At 35.5% G+C, this 22,733-nt stretch overlaps 1 protein-coding gene and 1 long non-coding RNA gene across 4 annotated transcripts; one reads left to right on the forward strand and one right to left on the reverse strand.

Annotated features, from left to right (window-relative positions):
- Window positions 1-5,995: 5,995 nt before the first annotated feature.
- LOC113462901 lies at window positions 5,996-10,686 on the reverse strand. The gene is made up of 3 exons (XR_003386189.2): window positions 10,518-10,686; window positions 7,761-7,823; window positions 5,996-6,951 (listed from the first exon to the last, which is right to left on the reverse strand). It is a non-coding gene; the product is annotated as an uncharacterized LOC113462901 (long non-coding RNA).
- Window positions 10,687-12,400: 1,714 nt separating this feature from the next.
- Window positions 12,401-21,609, forward strand: LOC103709738 (MAR-binding filament-like protein 1-1). Of its 3 annotated transcripts, none has more exons than XM_026805694.2 (5): window positions 12,401-12,792; window positions 15,195-15,320; window positions 16,020-16,225; window positions 16,320-16,463; window positions 19,376-21,609. In XM_026805694.2, exons 1-5 carry the CDS (start codon window positions 12,540-12,542, stop codon window positions 21,086-21,088), a joined length of 2,442 nt encoding a protein of 813 aa, XP_026661495.2. In that variant the 5' UTR covers window positions 12,401-12,539; the 3' UTR covers window positions 21,089-21,609. The 3 variants fall into 3 exon arrangements, with proteins under 3 accessions (XP_026661495.2, XP_008793446.2, XP_038984591.1); XM_008795224.4 differs by having other exon boundaries at window positions 16,323-16,463; XM_039128663.1 differs by lacking the exons at window positions 12,401-12,792; window positions 15,195-15,320 and adding an exon at window positions 15,749-15,843.
- The last annotated feature ends 1,124 nt before the right edge of the window (window positions 21,610-22,733 follow it).

Raw genomic sequence — 22,733 nt, forward strand, 5'->3', positions numbered from 1 at the left:
CAATCTTTGTATGCTCCAGTCTTACATGAATCAGTATAATACAAGACTGCTGGCCATTTTGTAGAAGCAAGCAGTATAATACAGCTTACCGTTGCACAGTACTCAGGATTTTGCATAAAATAAGTTTAGACTTTTTTCTTATGACGTGGAGATCATATAACAGAATCATCTCTTGAGTTCAGAAGCGGTAGGAACGGTCAAGTGTACTGTGGAACTTCACCATTGATGAAGATCTCTGAACAGAAGTTTATTGAAGTTCACTTTCAAGCCCCGATTGAATAGCGTTTGTTCTCCTGGGTGATGAGAGGTTGTTGGTCCAATAAAATTTGTGCAAAATGTTAGGCTGGATAAAGGAAATAACTGATTCTAAGTATCAACAAATGGAGTGTTTTTGGTTGATTTTAGTACCTAAAGCATCAGTTCAACTTTTCTGCTTCAGAGAACTAGATGCCGTAGTACCACAAAAAGATTGATGAGGTGAGTGATGCAGCAAAGGGAAAGAAACTCGAGTCTGAACACCTGCATTAACAGCTTCTGGCTCGAATACAACTCACTTGAGTCCACATCAATGTGTTATGAATCTATTTCAGCTGGAAAAAAATATTAAACTCTCTCTTCCATGGTGTTTGAGTAATCTTCTGCAACATTAATGCAAAAGAGACGTGTATTTCTTGCCATCTCATGGATGGAGTCCAAGCAAAGAAGGAAAAGAAGGATATCATTCTATTGAACACCACATAAGCAGGTTAAAGATTTTTATAACCATGTAATTTTCACGAGTGTATCATAATTCCACTTGCAAAGAGATCCTTGTATACGTTACAAGCATTTTCAGAAGTCATTCAAATCACTAGAAGGGAGAAAATTCTGTAGCTTGATTGCCAAAGCAAAACTCTGCGACAGCAGTAGAATATACTTACCTCTGTCTGATGCATGGTATGCTGTACCGGTCGGTACCGGGCGTACCGTACCCGTACCGATGGGTACCGGTATCGGTATGCCAATGTCGGTACGTCTGGCGTACCGCATACCGTACCGTACCGACACTCGGTATGCCTATCCTAGTGCGGCACCGGTACGGGGTTCGGTACCGGTACGGCGAACCTTGGTCTGATGTATCATGACAGTGGGTAAAGGGTGCACGACCACTTTAACCTTGTAGAACTACAATGTGGCAGCTGATACAAGTCCAATGGTCAGTTTGTTGGTAAAAAAGCGTGCCTCAGATCCTAAATTGACCTGGTTGACTGGTTTAAAGATATCTGCATAAAAAGTGTACACATATTTCTGTTAAAAAGTAGAGACCGTATAACAAAATACCGTTCTTGTAGCTGCAGAGTTGGTTGATTTGTTGCTAAAGGTTAGTCTGGCTGAAGAAAATGGTTGATTTCAACTATCAAAAATGCAATGCTTTTTACCACAAATGGTGGTTTGATTGTCTGACTTCTGGAACCGAGCATCATTCAGGTTTTCCCCCTGCCGTTGAACACTTGATCCTATATTACTACAAAGAGGTTGATGACGTCAGGAAGCAACATCAAGGCAAGATGAACCTCAAGGTATTGCATTAACAGCTTCTAGCTGACATCTCACATAAATTGACATCAATGTGTAATGGAACAACATCAACAAGAAATGCCCTTTCTATGGTGTTTTCAGTAAGCTCCTGCAACGTTAATGCAAAACCAATGTATGTCATCCATCTCATGGACAGAATTAAAAGGAAAATATTATTGTCATAATACAAAACATCAATACAACAAACTAAATATATTGATCAAGACTGCACCAAATAAGTTTCCTAAAGTAAGAAAAATAATTCTGCCTGAAAAGAGATCCTCCATTTATACATTGGCATATTTAGGTCATTCAAGCAACTAGGAGCTCTTTCTGCAGATTAATTGCCAAACACAACTTTGTGCCAGCAGTGGAAAATTTTTTACCCTGAATTCCAGGTTACTAATATGTTATCACGATGGGTCGAGTCTGCAGAATCACTTCACATATACTACGAGGCAGCAGATGTTTTGCTCAGCTGCTGGTCTCTTACCATGGGCATATCATTCCTAACAGCAACATGAGTCACCATGTTCATCTCATCATCTGTTAAAACGCTTTTCTACAGAACTGTCTTTGCTGGGCAAAAAAAACATTGGTGAATTTCCTACACCTTATAATTGACCAGTGCTACTTGCTGAAAAGAAAATGACTTATAATATAACTTACAAAAGTTTGAAATGAAGGGACTAGAATAATATAATGACTAATTCACTGATTAAGAAATCCATTAAAGCAAGGAAAGACAATACTGGTGTAGGCAATGGTTTATAGTTATTTATGCCCTAGAAGAGATCCATTTTTAACTAAAATTTATGAGAGACACTGCAAATGATAAATACTTGAGATAAGGAAAGGCTTAGCAATATACATTGTTAGTTCCTTTATAGGGAGGGAACTGGAAAACTCAAGAGCAACAGCAGGATTGGTGATAAATCTAGATAGAATTTTCCCAACTGGCAAACTGGAAGCCACTTAGCCCAACATTTTTTACAAGACATTATGATGCATAACAGTTACCATTGTTGATATATTCAGAAAGCTAATAATCAAACAGTAGATACCATTGATTTAAAATATTTGAATCAGTACTTGATTGTACTGATTCGTAGGGGATGCATTCTCTTCTCTGAAAAACAAGAGGAAGACCAATCCCTAGTGATATTCATTAAGGGACTTTGGCAAATCGCATTAGTTGAATCAGTACTTGATTGTACATGCAGCTTAAAAAAATCAAAGTATGTATATCCGAAGATACTGAAATTAATAACAAGTGAAAAGGTGAAGACTATTTCCTGCAGATGATGTGAGGGAGAGAAGGAAAACATTCCATCTGACCATGCAAAGAATGAGAAGAAAAACCAAGGAAAAAGAAATATGATAAACAGGTAAAGAAGCACATGTACCCAAAGCATGAACTCAATTGAATTCCTTACCAACAACCTCCCAACATCTTTGTGAAGAAAATTTAAAAGCATTCGGATCCTTTAGAGATTTTGTAATCATAATCTGGCATAATTATTATGTCTATCCATCTACATGGGAACATCCAAAATGATCGTCTCTAATATATTTTGCATATCAAGACAAATGAAGTCGTGAAGATACATGTAACAGAGCTAAGAGTTGGTTGGATGAAGTAGGGAGGTGCATCTAGAATATTATGTGACAGGAGCAAACTTGGAGACTCCAGAGAAAATTTTATAGAATAATAAGGCTTGCCGTGTTATATGGCTCAAAGCATCAGGCAACAAAAAAAGAATATGAAACAAGTTGAACATAGTAGAAATGAGAATGCTAAGATACATGTCTGGCAAAACTAGAAAGGATACATAAGAAATGAACATATAGAGGAGTTGTAAACGACAAAGTGATGGAAAAAAATATTAAAATGGTATAAATATATATAATGAAGATCTAAGGAGGCTCTAGTAAGAAGAGGTACTTTGGTTTGTGTTGAACGTAGTAAAAAAAAAAAGGAATTGAGGTTATGAGGAAGGATATAACAAAACTTGGAATAACATTAGAGGTGCCCTAAATAGGAACTCGGCTAATGAGGATCAATAAAGCCGTCGTCAAATAGTTGGGAAAAGGCCCGATGGTTATGATTATGATTATGTGTTAAGCACATCCAGACATACTGAGGACATTCTTTAGTTGGGAAAAAGCCTGATAATTACGATTATGATTATATGTCAAGATATTGAGGACACTCTTTAACAATAAAAATATCATATTTACCTTTATTTTACACTCATTAGCCCTCTCCAAAAGAGGTTCGATTAGAAGACTTGAATCAATTATCACTAAAACATCAAGGTCCTCCATTAAATACGTTTGAAGACATTGTCAAGAATCAATATTCCCCTTACATCAACGAATTTGTAATGTGGCATTTTCTACACCTCCAAATCATTTAGGAGACAACAAGAAGCTTAAATTTGTGGCTGGACATAATAGCAGCATCACTCTCCTAACCATCAATTCCAACCCATAGATCATTAAACATTCAAAATCCAAAGCTTTAGAGTACTTTCATGCAACTTATGAACCAGCCAAATACTTCCAATCACAATCTTAAAGTTATTCAAAAGCAAATTGTATTTGGTCCTCATATTGCAAGTGGGTTTTCCTCACATTAGCCATTCTAAAATTTTCAAGCACATCATTTCCCTCTCGATCAGCCACACTTCTTTATAAAAAAGAATATATATACATATATATAATTATATATATATATATAATGTATATAAAAATCGGTAGCATCTGTTGCAATCCCCATTCTATATTAGGAACTCATCATATGCGAACCTTAATCTAATAGAACTTGCTTCAATCACCTATACAGTATCTCCAAAAAAACATCAAACTGATAAAAGCATCTATGATAGCCTAATACTGATGTAACAGTGAGAAACATGTTAAAAAACTGTAAAAATGAAGCAGTTTCTTTGATTTTATCTTCCAAAACTAGGCAGTATTTGAATGAAACAAAATACACTGTTAATCCTTAAGGGTTGGTTAATATCTAAACACAACATGCCAAAAACTCATCTTTTCAGAAAGAAAAGTAAGACATACAATTAAAAAAGCTTTGGCATTACAAACTCCAGAAAAGGCATTTGGTACCTTCACAAAGACTAGTGAAACTTTCTGTCAAATTGGGATGATTTCCTGCAGATGAACTTAAAAACAAAAATAATTTCAAATTACTATATTTGCTGCTGAGATAGAATAAATTAAATGAAAACAGCATCTACCATAAAGTAGAGATACATTAGAAATCATCAGCAGCAGGAGATATGAAAGTGGCCTAAAAATGTGCATATATACAGAAAATGTAACTTGCATGATAATATCTGACATAACCTTGACCACCATCTCTAAAGATAATATTGAAAAAAAAAAATCCTTGAAGTTTTCTAATAGCAAACTGTGCCCTTGGATGTGCATGGTTTTCCAGACTTAGTTATAGTTTCTGATGTTTAGAAAACAGAGAGGAAGACTTTTCTTCATTATTATACTCCACGATTTAGAATAAGACAATCATAATAAGCATGTCCAATAATACAAGAATGTACAATAATGAAATAAACAATCTCAGTGAAACCAGAGGGCCTCAAAAGCAGATGAATACCCTCCTAAAGAATCATGAAACATTATCAACGGTATGAAAATCATTTTGGCTGTCTTATATGTGATGTTCAGATTAGACAAAAATTGATAAATATACTGCCCAGGGAGGGTAAAACCCTTTTTCTTTGGATTAGTGCAGCAATTTCAGCAATCTGTTTCCGAAGCTTCAATAGTAAGTACTGGAGGCATGTGAACATCAATTATAGCACACTGTAACTGCAAAACATGATATAAAATAGTTTGAGGCCTAAATTAATGTTGAATATTTACTTTATTTTACTCAGATTAAGTTTGGATGTGAAAAAACTTTTACATCCTGCATTTGCAGAGCATAGGCCAATCAATCTAACCTGAAACATATGCTTTCATGTAGAAGCATATATTTTGCCATTACAATAGCTAATGTGATTGATTACCAAGTTGCATAATTCATAACTGTCTGCATTCTTATTGTCTTCACATTTATCCGTATGTACTGTAACCAACTCTTTAACAACATCATTCTCAGTTTCACCAAGTATAGACTAATCAAATATTTAAGAGTTTTTATCTATCAAAATATACCTCATTTTCTCTATTAAAAACAACATGAAAAGGAAATTTTATTGACTTTCGAGAAATTAGATTTATGAATAACTGATTTAATGGAAGCTATCTTCATCAAATTTTGAAGCTTGGCCACTGTCATTAAAAACAGTAGTTAAACAGAGAACAAAACAGTTCTTTATTTTAATTCTTCAAGCCTTATTTGGATAAAAAGCGCGACTCACAAGAATTTGAGAAGGTTATAAGAATAAGATTCTGATCTCTCTTCTGACATTTAACAAAACGGTGTTGAATTCCTGGCAAAGCCATTTTAGGTCAAGATAGGAACACTTCATTATGCTCAAAAGACTGACCAGTAGAAACATACCTTGTCAGTTGCTAAACTTCATGTAAACAGGGAGCAACCCTCTGAAGTTCCTGTGGCTTCTAATGATTTCAGATGAGGGGATAAATAGAGGTTTGATATAGGCAAATAAATCCATCTCAAAAGAATAAAAATTCAGCCGAAGCAGAAACAGAATGAGATCTAAAGGAGCACAAAATAAGTGGACAGAAAAAATGATATTCAGCTACCATTTTTTTTTTATTTTATATAAGGCATGGTAGCTTGCAATAATGATTAAACAATAAAATGATATATTCTGAATATCTGAGATATAAATCTAACAGAGGAGGACAAAAGTTGTATCCAAGAATTTCAGTTCTCGATAGACAGAATTCAAGTCAAACAAAAATTCATAATTAAGTAGAATTAATGGATAACACCATTAATATATTCCCGCAAAAAATCAGAACCTACTAAGCCTCTTTCTGCAAATGTTACCTGTGAAAAGACTTGGTTTTTAATAAGCATCTCCTCAAGTTGCAAAATAGACCAACAATTCTCATGATTTCTTTCATTGTTTGACCCAAACAGAAACCCAAGTTTCCGGAATGAGTACAGAGAGTATTTAAATAAGCTATCAATGACTCATGACTTGGAAAACAGAAGATATCATTAGCCCAACAAATTACAAATAAAAAATTATGGAAAGTCATGGTATGCCTTACAATTCCTTCTAAAACAGCATAACTATCTGAATCTAGATGTTTCAGTCGATTTTTTACTGCCTCCCGGCAATGGAAAGGTCAAGTTGTTTTGCTTCAGCTATGCAAGTAGTCAGATTACCAGATTGCAAGTCAAATGAAGCTGCATCTGTGCCTATGCTCTTCCTACATGTCATGTGAAGAGAATAAGTAAGATAACAGGGGTTGTGCAAGAAAACAAGAAAATAAAAAATCTAAACATTACATAGTCCATGAAGAAACACGAGCACAGGATGATAAAAAAGGGTAAGGTCAAGTTATGACTGCACAAGGAACAATTTTCCTAATTTTTGAAATTTAACATGCTTCAGTACTTCTGCCAAAAATCTAAAAGCTCAAATTAAATCCTCCATATTTTATGATTAATAAAGCCTAAATCTAAGTCCATAGGAATAGTTTTTCTTTTCTTTTAGCAGGTTGTGGGCTTCATCAATTTTGAGTATAGCATTGCTCCACTGGATACTTAAAAGTGAACACTGTTCTTGGTATCAATAATATAAACTGCTTTGCAAAGCTCTCTGGATATGTAATAATGGCATCTGCATAGTTAATTATCATTTCACAAAATGTGTGCAAGTTTAAATTCCTATACTGATTGCAGCAATAAAATGTGCTGTTAAAAGAAATGCATAGTAAACTTTGCACAACATGATGACAATAAAGCTAAGCTTTGGCACCTCAATTCTACCAATATTAACCAAATCTTAGATGTCGAAAAGCTTCTCTCCAGATTTTTGATGCTTCTTCATGTAATCTACAAAATATTACACATGCACATAAAGAAGTATAGCTAACTAGTAACAATTTCAAAAATTTGATCAACTCTGACAAGAGGAAATACTTCAGTTTCTTACTCAGAAAAGCAACCTGGTTATATAGCAACTTCACACTATTTGGTCTCATCTTACTAAATAAATAGGTCAAGAAAACCTTACCTGACTAAAATTTCTCTTTATGACTAATTGACCCTGAAATTGGAGGAGCTAGGTTGGAAAAGACTGCAAGATTTACATAAGTCAATGTATACAGTTACGGAGAACTAAATTAGAAAAAGCAGGAAAGTGCACTTAAGGATGACAGGTCTTGTGACTTCCATTAGAGTCACAAGAGAAAAACCAAAAAATCAGACCATCACATGCTCAGAAACAAAAATTAAAATCAGACAGACTATTTGTAGTAGAGGTAGAATGAACCAATGTTCAGTATCTTCACATATTGTCACACAATATGAGGTATATGCTACCATATCTAGCACCATATGCAGAACAAATAAAATAATAAATGACTACCTAAATCCCACTAAGCAAACCAGTACTTCTCTAAAAGGACAAAGAAAAATAGTTTTTTTCCTCAAAAAATAAAAAACAAACAATCTAGAATAACTAAACCCATGTAATGCTCCAAGACTCTTCCCATGCTCTCTCCACTATTTCCTCACACCCTTCTCTACATCCTAACCACCACTCAGTTCTGTCGTCCATCATAATTTCACAGTAAGCACCTGCTTTTTTGCAGAATTATGTTTAAGGATATAAGCAGATTCATCAATTGAGGGAACACCACTCTTTCCATCATGTGTTTTTTATGTGAATTGGAACAGGGCCTCAACACTCTGTCTGATTATTGCAATCTGGTCATGCTATATACTATATTTAGAATAAGCAATGACACATTATGATTCAATAAATTGCAGCATAACGACAGTAAACAGTGATGATATGAATTTATTAGTACCAGGAACATGAGGGTAAGGGCAGCAGAACCTTTTATGCACAGGCAGTATTCAACCATGGTCTTATACTCTACTTCGAAAAATCTGCATTTCATGATGGATGCACATTTGGACTCAATTATGTCTATTGGTATCCTTGGCCTGAAATTTTCCAGCAGTGGCACAAGTAAAGTGACTAGCAAGAATCATCAAACAAATTACAGCCTCTCTAGTGCCAGAAGAAGAGAAGATGCAAAAGTGAGCACAAAAGGCTTCCCTATAGATGCACATTTGTGGTAAGCACTCCATCTACAAAAGCTAATTTCTCTTTTTTTCAAAAAAAAGAAAAGAAGAAGATGAAGGACAAGTCAATTCCTGTTTGAAAATTATAAGACCAATGCACTGCTGGCATTTCTCCTTGCACTGAATTCACATTTCAAAATTTTCATTGAATTCAAGACATGAAATGCTAGCACCTTCAATTGATTTTGTATGTCAACACCTTGCAAAATTTGAGATAAAATTGAAGGATCAAAAAACTGATAGCATAGACCAAGTTAAGAATCCAAGAAATATCCAAAACCCATTAAAAAAATATACGAGATTTAAATAATCCAAGATGTTTACTGTTCTATGCAATCCTGACCATACTATTCTGCATCAAAATGCAGTGAATAGCAAATGCCACAAAGTGTGAAGACCATCGGCATCATGCAAAAGCACTCATTTTGTGATTATTAAATTATTGGATAAAACATTTTTTTTTAAAAAAAATCTCATGTGGAAGCATATGGTATAATATACCCAAGAATACCACTGTGAAGAAAAAGTAGACAATATGATTATGTATCAAAACAGGCAATATGCTACTGCACTCACTGCTCATCCCATCACCTATATTTTTTTCAGAATAAGTGAGAGGCTTGTAGCCCCCTTTCCAGTGGGGTGCTTCAATAAAGCACCCAAACATAATGGAAATTTTAAAATAGTTATAGTACATTTTGGATAGAAAATTGGAAAATAAACCTAGTAAAGGACAACAAAACAGCATAACACCAAACAAAATTACCTAATGATTCCACATAGTAACTCTAGCTTCTACAGTCTGAGAAACGTTTCTTGCAGATAAACTATATGACAAATATTCTTTCTATATCAAAAGAGAAAAGTAAATGAAGAAGATAACACGGCATGACCTTCAATTTAAGAAAAAAAGTTAGAATTAAACTAAATAACGCGACATAGAAAAAAATCAATTAAACTAAAGATTGATTTAAAAGTAAACCAAATAAAATTGTTTAATCAACAAACTCTCTTCTGTAATAAAATAAAATAAAGATTAAGAGTATCAGATAAAGAAAGAAGAAACAGTACTTCCAGATAAAACTCTAGTTTACACTACAAAAGAGACATTTCCCGCGAATTAGCTAAATTTTGAAAGATGGATCTAAAAGAAAAGACTACATGTAATATCGATCCTATTCAAACAATAATAATGAGTAAAGAAGATCAAGAATGATCAAGAAGATCAAAGTTGTTTGAATCGGATGCAAATCTTATGGATCGAATAAAGGAGATTAAAGCATGAATCTGGGATAAGAATTGGGCAATCTTTCCTGGATTGAAGGACTAAGTCAAAAAGATTCCGGTAAAAGAAAAAAAGAAATTAGAAGGAGAGTCGACGGAGATCCGTAGCGATACAAACATGTTCTGGGGAGACTGATTGAACTCGAGATAAATTAGAGAAAGATGAAGAACCTGAATAAAAATCGGTCAATCGGGCTTTTACCTCTGATTCAAATGGATAAAAGATAAAAGAATTGATGAAAAGAAAAAAAGAAGCTAAAATAAGAATCACAACCAAGAAAATAAGAAATCGAATTGAAAACATTCACATCGGGCCATTTCTTGTGAATCAAAGCGATAGCGTTAAAAGATCAAAGTAAAAGAAAGAAAAGGGCTCGGATGAGACGGACGCAACCTCTTCCAACGATTGGATGACCTTCTCAATGTAAACAATCTGGCAATCGCAAACCTTGAAGGGGAAATCGACGTCGATCCTCGTAACATGTAGATAGGCATCTCCTCGGAGATGTTTTGGGGTTTCTTGAACTTTTCCTAGATGTTTTGGTGAAACCCCGGAGAGCATCCCTAAGAAAAACACAACATGAAGGGAAAAGAAGAACAACGGTCGGTCCGGTTTATAGGCTCTCGCAAAGAGGGTCTTTCCCGCCTTTCGAGGGTATTTTCGGGATCATGGTATAAGTGAAATATTTAGCGTATAATCGCCGCACCAATCTCGACTTGGATCTTCCAGTTACTACCGTCCATTCGGTTGGATTAGCATTGATCATCAGATAACGTGATTTATGACCCACTAAAGGGAAAATTTATTCAATTGAGAAGGTATTTTGCAAATCTTTTAGAAAAAAAGGTACCATATCAAATCCCTATTTCTTGACCACCAAGCCTCCATTTATTGGCTACCAATTCTTGATTTTTCCAAAAATAAATAAAATAAGGACTATTAGATATTACTTTATTATTTTTTTGTGATTGATGTAGCTAAATGCCATTAATTGTTTAAAATATTTGATTTATTTATAAATACTAATTTTATTTTTTGGGTTTCAGTTGTTCTGTGATATAACAATTTCCAAAACCATAAATACTTATGTAAAAGAGAAAGCATGGCAAAAATTAAATGTCTTAAAAAAATTCTTTTGTAAAAGAGAAAGCAGCATCCATTGGATAAATAAGTCCAAATCATGATATGGTAAATTTTTTATTGCCTAAAATTAATTATAGATTCTCTCGTTACGAAAGAGATGGCAATTTTTCTCTCTGGACCAATTGGTACAGGTTTTTCAAAGAAAATGTGAAGCTCTAGAAGGGCCCTTCTTGATCACAATGGAGAATATGAGATTTGCAAATCTAATGAGGAGGAGAAGTTGAGAGCGGAAGAAGGGTAATCATAGAAGAAATATTAAACTATGCCACTAAATTTCAAATTATGTGAAAAAAAATTGTACCAAAGATTCTAACTAGGCATGGCATGTTGCTCGGCTGTGCCTCGGATTTCTTTCCCGCTTTTATAGTTTTATGTTTAATCTTGTTGAGTTATACCAAAGTTCCATTTCCACCATGAACAAGTTTGAAAGATGCAAGTATACGAGAAGTACGCGGCCAAACTCTATTTGCATAGCGCTGTAATTTGGATAGCATTCTATACAGCCCATTATTCTTATATTTAATCTTGTTGAGTTATACCAAAGTTCCATTTCCATCATGAACAAGTTTAAAAGATGCAAGTATACGAGAAATACGCGGCCAAACTCCATTTGCATAGCGCTGTAATTTGTATAGCATTCTATACAGCTCATTATTCCGAAAATTTTATCTGCAAGAACCATGCTTCTATTTTGTTTTCTTTATATATTTTTTATTGTCTGATTTTTTGGACCATACTTATATCTTTTATGTGTGAGCTACTAATATATATATATATATAAACTCAATTCGCAGGGATAGAATTTCTTTGTCCGGTTGAGCTACCTTTCTTCATCGGCTTATTATTAGAAAAAGTATTAGCTGAGCTGGCATGACAAGAAGATCTATTATATCCCCCTATCTCTCAAGACTCGGCTGCTGTTGGTGCGATGCTTGGCCCTCGCCAAAAGCTCCAATAGAGTTGGCCCGGTAAAACCCAGTCCTCCTATTTTGAATCATCCACCGTACGATCAATGTTCTCTTCTGGCCATCCGAAGACGGACGCGTTAGATTTGCGAGAGCGAGGCGTAGACGTACGGAATTTCTCAGGCCTTTACCTGGAGCCAGGGGCAGGGTAGTGGCTGCTTGATCTTGGCAAAGTGGATGGCGCTAAAGAGAAGAGAAGAAAAGAAAAGAAAAGGACAAAGAAAACCTACGGATGGGGTGACCGGGGGAAGGAAGAAAGACATAGTGCTGTCTAACGATATTTTCTTTCAAAGAATTCGGGGGAAAAATGGGGTTTTTATCGGAGAGCTCGACCTTCTCGCAGTCACGCCTCTCTCTACCCTTCTTCCCTTCCGGGTCCTCCCCTTCTCTCTTGCCGTGTTCTCATCGAAAGGTTGCGAAGAAGAAAGTAGGGGTGGCCATGGCCTCGCCTCAGGGCGATACGAGCGGTTCCTCGCACAGGAGGACTTTTCTCTTGGTGGGTGTATCGGTTCTTCCCCTCCTGCAGCTCGGGGCAATAGCCGTGGAAGATCTGGTGATAGGTCAGTGTGGTGCTTTCTTGAGGCCTTTTCTTTTAGTTTTCTTCTTTATTTTTTCTCGATTCTTGGTTCATTGGCATTACATAATAAATGCGTCTTTTTTTTTCAAAATTTTTTTGATTTTTAGAGAGATGATATTTGTGTCGACGAAATTTGAGTAACCTAAGGGAAGAATATTTGTCAAATTGCTAATTTAGTGCTCTACATTAGTTGTATTGCAAGTTTTTCCTTCTTTTTCTTGTTAAACCCCGTTTTTGATTTAGATAGAAAGTTTATTATAGACACTAATAAATCCATCAACTAGTATTAGCTCGTGACCCGGTTTTCTGATCTTGCTTTGGATATTGCAAGAAAAATATCTCCATGTGTTTCACGACATTATGAGATGGTTAGATCCTTTTTCTAATAATAATATAAATTTTGTGCCAAATAGTTCTACACACGGTCAGAGTACAATTTCTTTCTTTCTTTCTTTCTTTCTTTAATCAATGTTACCAGCTTTCTTTTAATGAATGTAGCTTAATATATTTGAGGTTACGCTCCGTTATTAGTCGTTTATAGGAACATTTAATAATTCGTTTTTTGGGGATCCGATTGCACTTGAGCACATATACTGCGTCTCACCCTTTCCATCTTGCATTAGTTTTGTGGATGGTACTTTGCTATTGTTTTGTAGCCAATCTGAATTCCATCTTTGTTATATCCATGTCTTCTATAGGCTCCCACTTTCTTTTATAGACCCTTCAACCTGATTTAAGAGTCCTCTTTTCTTAATTGGTTTTTACATACACTACAGGTAAAAACCTACTTTTTCTCACTCAATCCAATTAAACATCTCCCGTTTCTGATTTTTCTAATTTTAACGCACATCTGTACTAACCTCTCCCATTAATCTTATCTTATGCTCCTCTTCAATACATAACATTTATCAATTGACTTGAGATAAGCCCCTCGATCTTCCTTACACAGCTTTTTCCTTCAGAGTCTTAATAACTTTAAACTTTGCTTTGCACTTGAGTAGTGCAATTTTGGCTAATCCACTCTGCTTATTTTATTCTTTTAGCTATCTTCATCTATCTCTCCATCTTGGATTATTATATGTGAGAATGGAGGAGAGGTAGAAGAAGCATGGAAGACTAGTAGACAAGAATCTTTCCTGCAACTATCCAATTTATTTCCTTAGAATTAATGTTATCATTCTTTCTTTTTGTTATCTCAACGTATTTCATTTTCAGATTGATCATTTCATTTGCCCAAGCACCTATGCTTTCTCACACCCTTTTAATTTTCAAAGTCATCCCTGTGTTAACTCCCCAATTTAGTATTGTTTAATTTATTTCTTTTCCTCTTGTGATAATATTGATAATTTCATTTTATCTTACAATCTTTCAATAAAATTGCATTATTCACACTGTGGACCCACCTAACTTGATCTATATCTCCAGTCTGCGTTCTCCTCATAGTTGCTGGTTCAGTTTCTTTTTCACTTTTATTTGGGCCTCAACTATCACAGCATTTACCATATGCTGCATATCTAATCTTATTATTTTTTTCCTTTTCGTTCTTCGTTGCCTTTTCATATCTTTGAAATTTCTCATTTCCCGAAGCACACTCTTTTTCCTCAATCGCCTAATGAATTTCATCGTCCCACTCAAAGTTTCTTTAATATATATATATATATATATATATATACCGCCTTTACATGCTCCAGAACTTTACTTTTAAGTTTTCTTTTAATAGATTTCCCATTTAGACATATCATATCTGGTGCAATTCTCAACTTCTAGCTTCCCTTCTTTAATTCTTTAGAATTCTTGCATCATATTCTCAAGAATATTGTGGTTTCTTCACGTTTATTCTTGTTTCTACTGTACAAATCCATACAATGTTTTTGTGTCACTTTCTCATGGTGCTTAAAATGCCAAGAATTAATTAAAGGTAATCAAAATATGGCTTCCATGATGGCAAGACCACCATCTCTCTTAAGTCTCAAGTCACTCTCTTGTTCAAGTGGAAATAATGCTGAGCATGTTATTTTTTCCCCCACCACCTGCGGAGTTCACTGTTGAAATTCTAAAGTCCAAGACAAATGTGCTAGGTATCTACGAATATGGTTAACCAAGTCTTATTTTGATATGACGCATAGTGGTATGATATTTGCAAAAAAAGAAAAAAACTGCATAATTTTATTTGTGCAAATAAGGGAGAAAATAAGGGTTAATACTAGAGTTCAGTGAGTGCCCATTTTGTTGAAAAATAGCTCCATGTGAGTTAATAGTATCTCCTTGATAAGATTTCCTTTGAGTATTTGTTCTTTTCTAGTTAAGATAGATTATTCTTTGTTGCTACATCTTTAATTTTTGCTTTTTTGCTTCATTATTCTTATATTATTGTTATGATTTCAGGAAATCAAGACATGCAACATCAGAAGGCACTAGCAATGTTGCATAAACATGAACATGGGAGTCAGATTTGGCCGCATGTCCGAGCTTTTGATTTGGCGAGAGGAAAAAGACAAGATAAGAGAAATTGTAAGAAAAAAATAATTTTATCTAAGTTGTGTATAATGACTATTAGTATTATAGAATAGAAAAATGCTGGAGATAATTCATTTATTAATTTTATTTGTCTTTGATATAAAGTTGACACACTGTTTCTTTGTTGTTAAGTGCTTGCTTATTAGTTGTTGATTTGTGCAAAGTCCTTGGAAATATAATAGAGTTCAAGCACGTTATGGTTCAAACAAATGAATATGGTTCTTGAAGTCATATATGGCTTACTGGGTAGTATATAAAAAATATGAAAAATGTGGTTCAGTTTTTAAACTTTATAGTATAATATGGGCTCAAGCATGCTATAAGTTAAGTGAATAACATAATACAAGGGATAGGGTACCCGTTCTTTTTGAGGGAGGCTACTTGACCTCAATGGTTTCACCAAAGCCCATTTTTGTTGGCAGGGGGAATGTTACATTTGACTTTGACTTTTCAGTTGTTGGTTAGTGAAATGGATGGCCAAGTTCTGCTGCTAGTTTGCCACATAGGCCTGCATGAGGTTAGTTAATCTCCTCAGAGGAGGGGATAACCCTGACTTGTAATATAAGTTAAGCAGCTAGTTCTAAATAAACACTGTTGGGCATCTTCTTCACGATATATATGCATTTGATCTTTTTAACTTGAGTTTATTATTTGCTTCATAAACTTTTTGTTCTATTTTTATTTTTGTTTCAGATAAAAAAGATATGGTAAACCCAGAAGTACATGCTCTTAAAGAACCAGAGCAGGAAATTTCATCCCAAGGGCCTAACAAGCTAGAGGTGCAAGAGCTTACAGAACCAGAGCAGGAAGTTTCATCCCAAGAGTCTAACATCCTAATGTTGCAATCTCTTAAAAAACCAGAGCAGGAAATCTCATCCCAAGAGCCCAACCAATCGGAGGTAGCTTGATCCTCTCCCTGTTGTTGAGTTTGAAACCTGATCAAGTTATCAAAAAATTACTGTTTCTGAAAGGTGTATGTTTTTTTCCTCCTAGCAGCAAGTACATCTACAGAATGCACCTGATAACTCATTTGTATCTCTCCTGAATGGGCTTGGAATAGTTGGGTCTGGGGTTCTCGGTGCATTATATGCAACATCTCAGAAGGAAAAGACAGACATGGAATCAACCTTTGAATCTGTAAACTATCTTCAAACCTGCTATAGAGATGTTTCTTATATTTACAGCTTACTATTATCTACAAATTGGGTGCTTTTTGGTGATTTAGAAGATTATGCATCATCACATATTTTGCATGACAGATATGCAAACACACATGCAACAATTTTATACAAATAGTGTCTGTTCATGTGCATCTTCATAGGAGTGTCGCTGTGGAGATGTTAAAATGTGTCTCGAGCATTTACAGACAGGCACAGTAGGCCTCTATTAATGAGCATTAGCGGATTTTGAGTATTTGGCCTTCTAGAGAATATGTAACATGCAATGACAAGAGAGTACTCAAAATGGGTGCCAGATTTAGTACCAAAATTTAATGCAGAATCTGGCACTCTTTTTTTTCCTTGTTTCTTTTTTGTTTTTGGTTTTTTTTCGGGGGTTGGGGGGGGGGGGGGGGACAAGAATATCTAAAGTTACAGCTTGCTCGAATTTTCAAGCAAACTTGTAGTCTATATTTTATGATATAAGCCAAACAATGGATTAACTTGTTTAGTTTCATCTTGGACATCAAACTTTTAGTAACTCTACCAAGTGTACTGACATTTGATTCCAAAATTAATACGTGATAGGTTTTGGATTACTGAATTAGGGTGTAGAGCTACAGATTAGGTAATCAGCAAGGTTTGTTGTACCAGCCTGTGTTGACTGATGCCGAGCGTATCATACTGTACCTATAATGAACCGGTATAATACTAGTGCTCGATATGATACTGTATGGGTACATGGTACAGTTGTTTTTCACCTCCAACAAACAATGTACCATGTGTTGGTATGAGGTGTACCATGCAGGTAGGCTACTGAAATGGTAACCAGTACCGGTACAACCAACCTTGGTGATTAGATATCTTAGTTTAATATAGGGCTTAAATGAGTTTCTTAAGAGAAAAATCAAGGGCTCAGGTTGATGGAATTTTGTCTTTTGAACTATAATTGATTTAACTGAGCCCTTAGAGTAGAAATAATTAAAGAAACTTTATATGAGATGATGAGGTTGGGTTGAGATTAGGAGACTATGGCTTGGTGGAGACTTGAAAGGTTTAGAATTTAGATATAGAGTTTCAATGAAAATGGACACTTAATTGGCGATGAAGATACATGGTAGAAGTCATCACCACTGTTGATGGTTAAAAGCCCCCTTACTGTCATAACCTGGAGGGAGTTCTTGCCACGAACTTTCACCATGGAGACGACTGAAATCCCTGCCGCAAAGTCTACTGTAAATTCATCACAGCCATTACATATAGGCATATACCTTAAAACGAACTATTAATCCTAGTGGAACTAAAATTCTTTTACTTCTTTAGACAAAGCATACTATTGGTATGACTTCTTTAGACAAAACCTTATATTGTGAAAAATTAAGGTATGTACATGACTCACTTGAAACACATACTTCTTTAAAAAAAAATCATATTATGAATTAACTAGTCACGTATCAACTTAGTTGCTTCGAAAAGTTGACCTAAAAATAACCAAAAAATCATGATATAAATAAATAAGATAGAAAATAGACCCTAAAACCAACTTAACAAAAATACATGATTATACATTAGTTTCCTGCGCTGTGCAGAAACTCGTCTCAAGTGTCGGATCTTTATGGTGCAATCTTCCTTCATTATGATTTCATGTTGCATTCCGGCCAACCACGACTAAATGTTCTCTATTTTGGTCGGTGAGACGTCATATAGATTGACTCGAGGTTTAAAGTTTAAACTGGTTCCTTAAGAGATTAAACAATTCTGTAGGTTGTTGAATTTTCTAACAAATCTGTATTGTAGTGTTTTTTTCTCTCCCTTCAAGATCTAAGCCAATGCCACAGGCTAACATATTAGTCTCATCTAGACTTCTTTCTTATCCTGCTATTAATATTTTTGATAGAACGTCTACTGGACTACTATTCTGAGTCAGGGGCAGCCAAAAGTAGTTATGTATTTTTTCCAAGAATCAAACCCTTACCTTTGACAAAAGGATCATGTTCTAACCATGCAAAAACTAAAATTTTGTGATATGTAGTACATGAAACTCTTTAGATTACTTTATGTAAAGAAGTGTATAATTCTTATTTCATTTTTCTTATTGTTAACTAATTAGTTGATCCAAAAGCTTCGCAGTGCATCTCAGGCCTAAATCTGAACCTTTTTCTTGTTGTAAGAAAAAGGAACCTTGAATGCTTTTGGCTTCCAAAGAAAGTGGTTTCCATAGCAAGTACCTGTGTCTTATTCTCTTTTGACCCTGAAGGAAGTACCTGTGTCTTATACTTAACTCAGTTAAGCCTTAATCCAAAACTAGTTGGGGTTGGCTACTTGAATCCTTTTCCTCTAGTCTTCTCAGTTTAGGACCTTGAGGGAAATATATGCCATGTAAATCAAAAGGACACTTTTGCCAATCATTTTAGTTATGCTTGTATCAAATTATAATTTGCCAAAAAGTATTGGATGGCTGAACGTATAAATGAGCCAATTAACACAGTCCTCATCTACGCCCTTTCCCTTTTTTAGTATTCAGTCTCATCAATTTATGCTATATTGGAGCATCTATAGCTTTTGAAGGCAACAAACCATCCTGAAGGATGTCCATGTATGTGCAACAAACAGTATAGCCTTTGAAGTGATGAAAGCAGCTTTATTTGTTTCATAATAGCAGAACGAAAATGCAAAACTGCAACATCTTAAAATCATATGAACACAATCTTCCTCATCAGATGGGATGTCCTCTAGTAGTCTATCATGACATATGTAAGAGTAACTTCTGTATAGGTAGCTGACTACATCTGTTTTTAAGTATTGTTAGACTGTTGACAGCAAGGTCAATATATACAGTATAATACAAACATTATTGCAATTACTTAGCCAGATTGCCTTCTCTCTATGCAGATGAAGACAAAGCTGGGTGAAAATGAAGCAACAATATCTTCACTGAAGGAAAACTTTGGGAAAAGGCTACTGAATGAACAGGAAAAACAAAAGAAACAAGTCACAAGGTTTAAGGAGGAGGAAGCCTCTCTTTTAAATCATCTAGCTTCTGCAAATGGAACCATAGCAGGTTTGCGTCAAGAAGTACAAAGTCAAAAACAACTAGCTGAGAATCTTAAAGCACAAATAGGTCAACTTGAGGGTAGTATCGCACAAACTGAGGCAGATAAGAAGATGCTTGAAGCCAAACTTAAAGAAAAGATGGATATAATTGATGTTTTGCAGGATAGAGTAAGCCTGATTAGCTTGGAGATAAATGACAAGGAAAAGAGCATTGAAGATCTCAAATTATCACTTTCTGAAAAGGAATCAGAATGTAAGAACTTGAGCTCTATTATCGATCACACCAAAGAGGATCTTGCACAAGCAAATTCCACCATCGAACAGTTGAAAGAGGAGATCTTTAAAACTAGAGAAGAATTAACTTCAAAGATATCTTCAATTGATTCATTGAGTGAAAAAAATCATTTGTTACACACAGAAAATAATAACTATCAAAGAAAATTTGATGATCTTATCAAAGAGTATAATGATTTTAAGTCCACTTCTGAAAAAAAGGCAGCCCTTGACTCCAAAGTCTTATCTGAGAAAGATGAACAGCTCCATCAGGTTGAAGAGAAGCTTAATCTTGCATTGGGGGAAGCTAGCAACTACCGATCCATGATCACTGAGTTGTCAAAAGAACGTGATGATGTTAAAGCATTGCTAGAAAGAGAAGTAAACGGTATGAACAAATTGAAGGACGAGTTTCGAATAGCCCAAGACACATTGGAAGCTTCGAGACTTGTGGCTTCTAATCTGACCAAGGAACTAGAAGTGGCCAAAAAATCGCATGAGGAACTTGTATCTAAGGTTTCAAATATTCAGGATGAATTTCATGAATCAAAGAAACTACTAATCAATGATCTGGATGAGGCAAAGTCTACATCAAAATTACTTTCTGATGAACTAGTCTCAATCAAGGAGGTCCTTAAGAGATCAGAAGAAGAGCTCAGCGTCACATCCAGTGAATTGAAAGCTGTGATGGAAGATCGTGAGAGGTTAAAGAAGGAATTGTTAGAGATCTATAAGAAACTAGAAACCACAGTGCGTGAGTTAAAAGAGGAAAGGAAAGTAGTTGCTACTTTGAACAGGGAGCTTGAGGTTTTAGGGAAACAAATACAAAGAGATTCAGAAGCACGAAGAGCTCTTGAGACAGATTTAGATGAGGCTACCAGATCACTTGATGAGATGAATAAGAGTGCATTGTTGCTTTCGGGGGAACTAGAGAACACTAATTCGAGAAATACCAGCCTCGAAGCAGAGGAAGAGATGCTGGTCAAATCGCTTACTGAGCAAAAGAATTTGTCAAAAGAAGCCCAGGAAAATATCGAGGATGCCCAAAACCTCATCACAAGGCTTGGGAGTGAGAGAGAGATCTTGGAAAAGAGGTCTAAAAGGCTTGAAGAGGAATTAGCATCTGCAAAGGGTGAAATATTACGGTTGCGAAGGCAGATCAGTATAAGCAAGGAAGCTGGTACTGAGCACCAACCAAAAACCAATGAAGTTGCATCTGGCACTCCTTTCACTGTGAAAAAGACTGCAAGTCGGAGAAAAAAGGGAGGGTCAACATGAGAAGTTTCTTAATGAAAAGACAGATCAGGGAATGCAATCCCGTGTTTCCTCCTGTCTCAGTTTAATGATTTGAAATTTTACATACAAAACCATGCATCATGTTGTGTCATCCTTTAATTGAGTAATTGTAAGAGAACTTCACTCTATGAACTCCGGCCTTCTTTTCCTGCCGCTTCTGGTTTTTTAAAATGGCATTCTATTGTGTAAAAGACACTGAACTGTGACGGGAATCAAAGGCATATTTCTGTTGTATAGAACTGCAGATCACAATTTGAGCTGTGAAAATGTTGGAAGATTATTTTTCTTACAGTGATCTAAAGAAGACTGAACTGGAAATTTGAAGTAGAAGAAATTCATAAACGCAAAAGGTCTGTTATCAACTTGTGGAACATAATGTGTTTTTCCTTATTCCCCCCTTCAGATCATTTCAGTTGTACAAATTTTACCTGAATCATCTAATATACCTATACTAATTATGTTATGTATAAGATACCTATAGTAATTACATATTGATATCGATACAGCTTGCTTATGTTGTATAAGATGCTAACATGCAGCTAGTGAGAATTACACTAAAAGTCTCTGACATGTCAATGAGGATTGCTAGAACTTGTAACTGTTTGTCGTCGAGCACAGTTAGCTAACTAGTAATGAGTATGTGCTAAAACTTTAATTTTTTGTGTTCAATTCTAGTTGGGTGCTTTCCTTCCCTATATATTGAATACTCAGTTAATTACCCCTCATGCTTGGGTTATGGGCGTCCTTTGAGAATAGTGCAGGCTGACAGAGCATTCTGGTAGACTTGAGAAAGGGAGAGACAGACCAGATATAAAATCGAGCATGGATTGAGATTCAGGGGACAATTGACATGTCCAGTTTTCATCAAGAAGAAACACAAAGTTTACTTTGTAAGTACAAAGAGAAGATCTCTCAATTTATGAAAATACACAATCCACACAGTTCTAATGCACTTACATTTACTTTTATGCATTGATGTGCCAGCATATGATTGGAAGCTGATGTGCGGCACCGTGTGTCTGGATCAGTCTTCTTCTAATCACGTGCTGCCATATGAAAAACAAATGGGTATTCAATGCCGGCTGTTGGGGGAATAGTATAATGGAATTAGAGTCTGCAATCCTAAAGCCGAATTCAATTTTGATGCCCATCTGGCCATCTGTGAACCAGTTATTTTTGGATTGCCAACTTCAGAAGTAAAAAGGCTGGTGCCTTCTTCTTTTTTTTTCCCTTTTTTTTTTTGTTTTTTCTCTATTAGCAAGATGCGGAAGCTTCCCGTGCTGGTCAAGCTTTCGTCTTCGGAATCCTCAATCTCATCCTGCTAGCCTGAGGAGACTCCATCATTGACATCAGGGTTTTAATTCACCAAGGAATGGGAGGTATTTGGATTTCTTTCCCTTTGAACTTAGGTGGATCAAGGTTTCAGCAATGGTTGTGCAAATTTTTTTCCAAGAAACAGGAAATGACTGTGGATTTGAAGTTAATGACAGGGAGAAAGGATCCACTTGGAAGAGTTAAAGGTTCTGTGCTCCAATTTATCTGGTTCAGGACTAAGAAACTTCATGTCCTATCAGGCGATGTTATGAGCTTATTGTGTCCCAGGTTATTTGCCTAGTTAGTTATACAA

Source organism: Phoenix dactylifera, chromosome 8 (genome assembly GCF_009389715.1).
Source record: "Phoenix dactylifera cultivar Barhee BC4 chromosome 8, palm_55x_up_171113_PBpolish2nd_filt_p, whole genome shotgun sequence".
NCBI lineage: Eukaryota > Viridiplantae > Streptophyta > Magnoliopsida > Arecales > Arecaceae > Phoenix > Phoenix dactylifera.

What these genes read in the sequence shown, in the direction of transcription:
- LOC103709738 (XM_026805694.2), top strand. Translation starts at nt 12,540, where the DNA reads ATGGGGTTTTTATCGGAGAGCTCGACCTTCTCGCAGTCACGCCTCTCT. An exon ending in CGTGGAAGATCTGGTGATAG is followed by an intron (nt 12,793 to 15,194) that starts GTCAGTGTGGTG and finishes TTATGATTTCAG; the next exon opens with GAAATCAAGACATGCAACAT. An exon ending in TGGAATCAACCTTTGAATCT is followed by an intron (nt 16,464 to 19,375) that starts GTAAACTATCTT and finishes CTCTCTATGCAG; the next exon opens with ATGAAGACAAAGCTGGGTGA.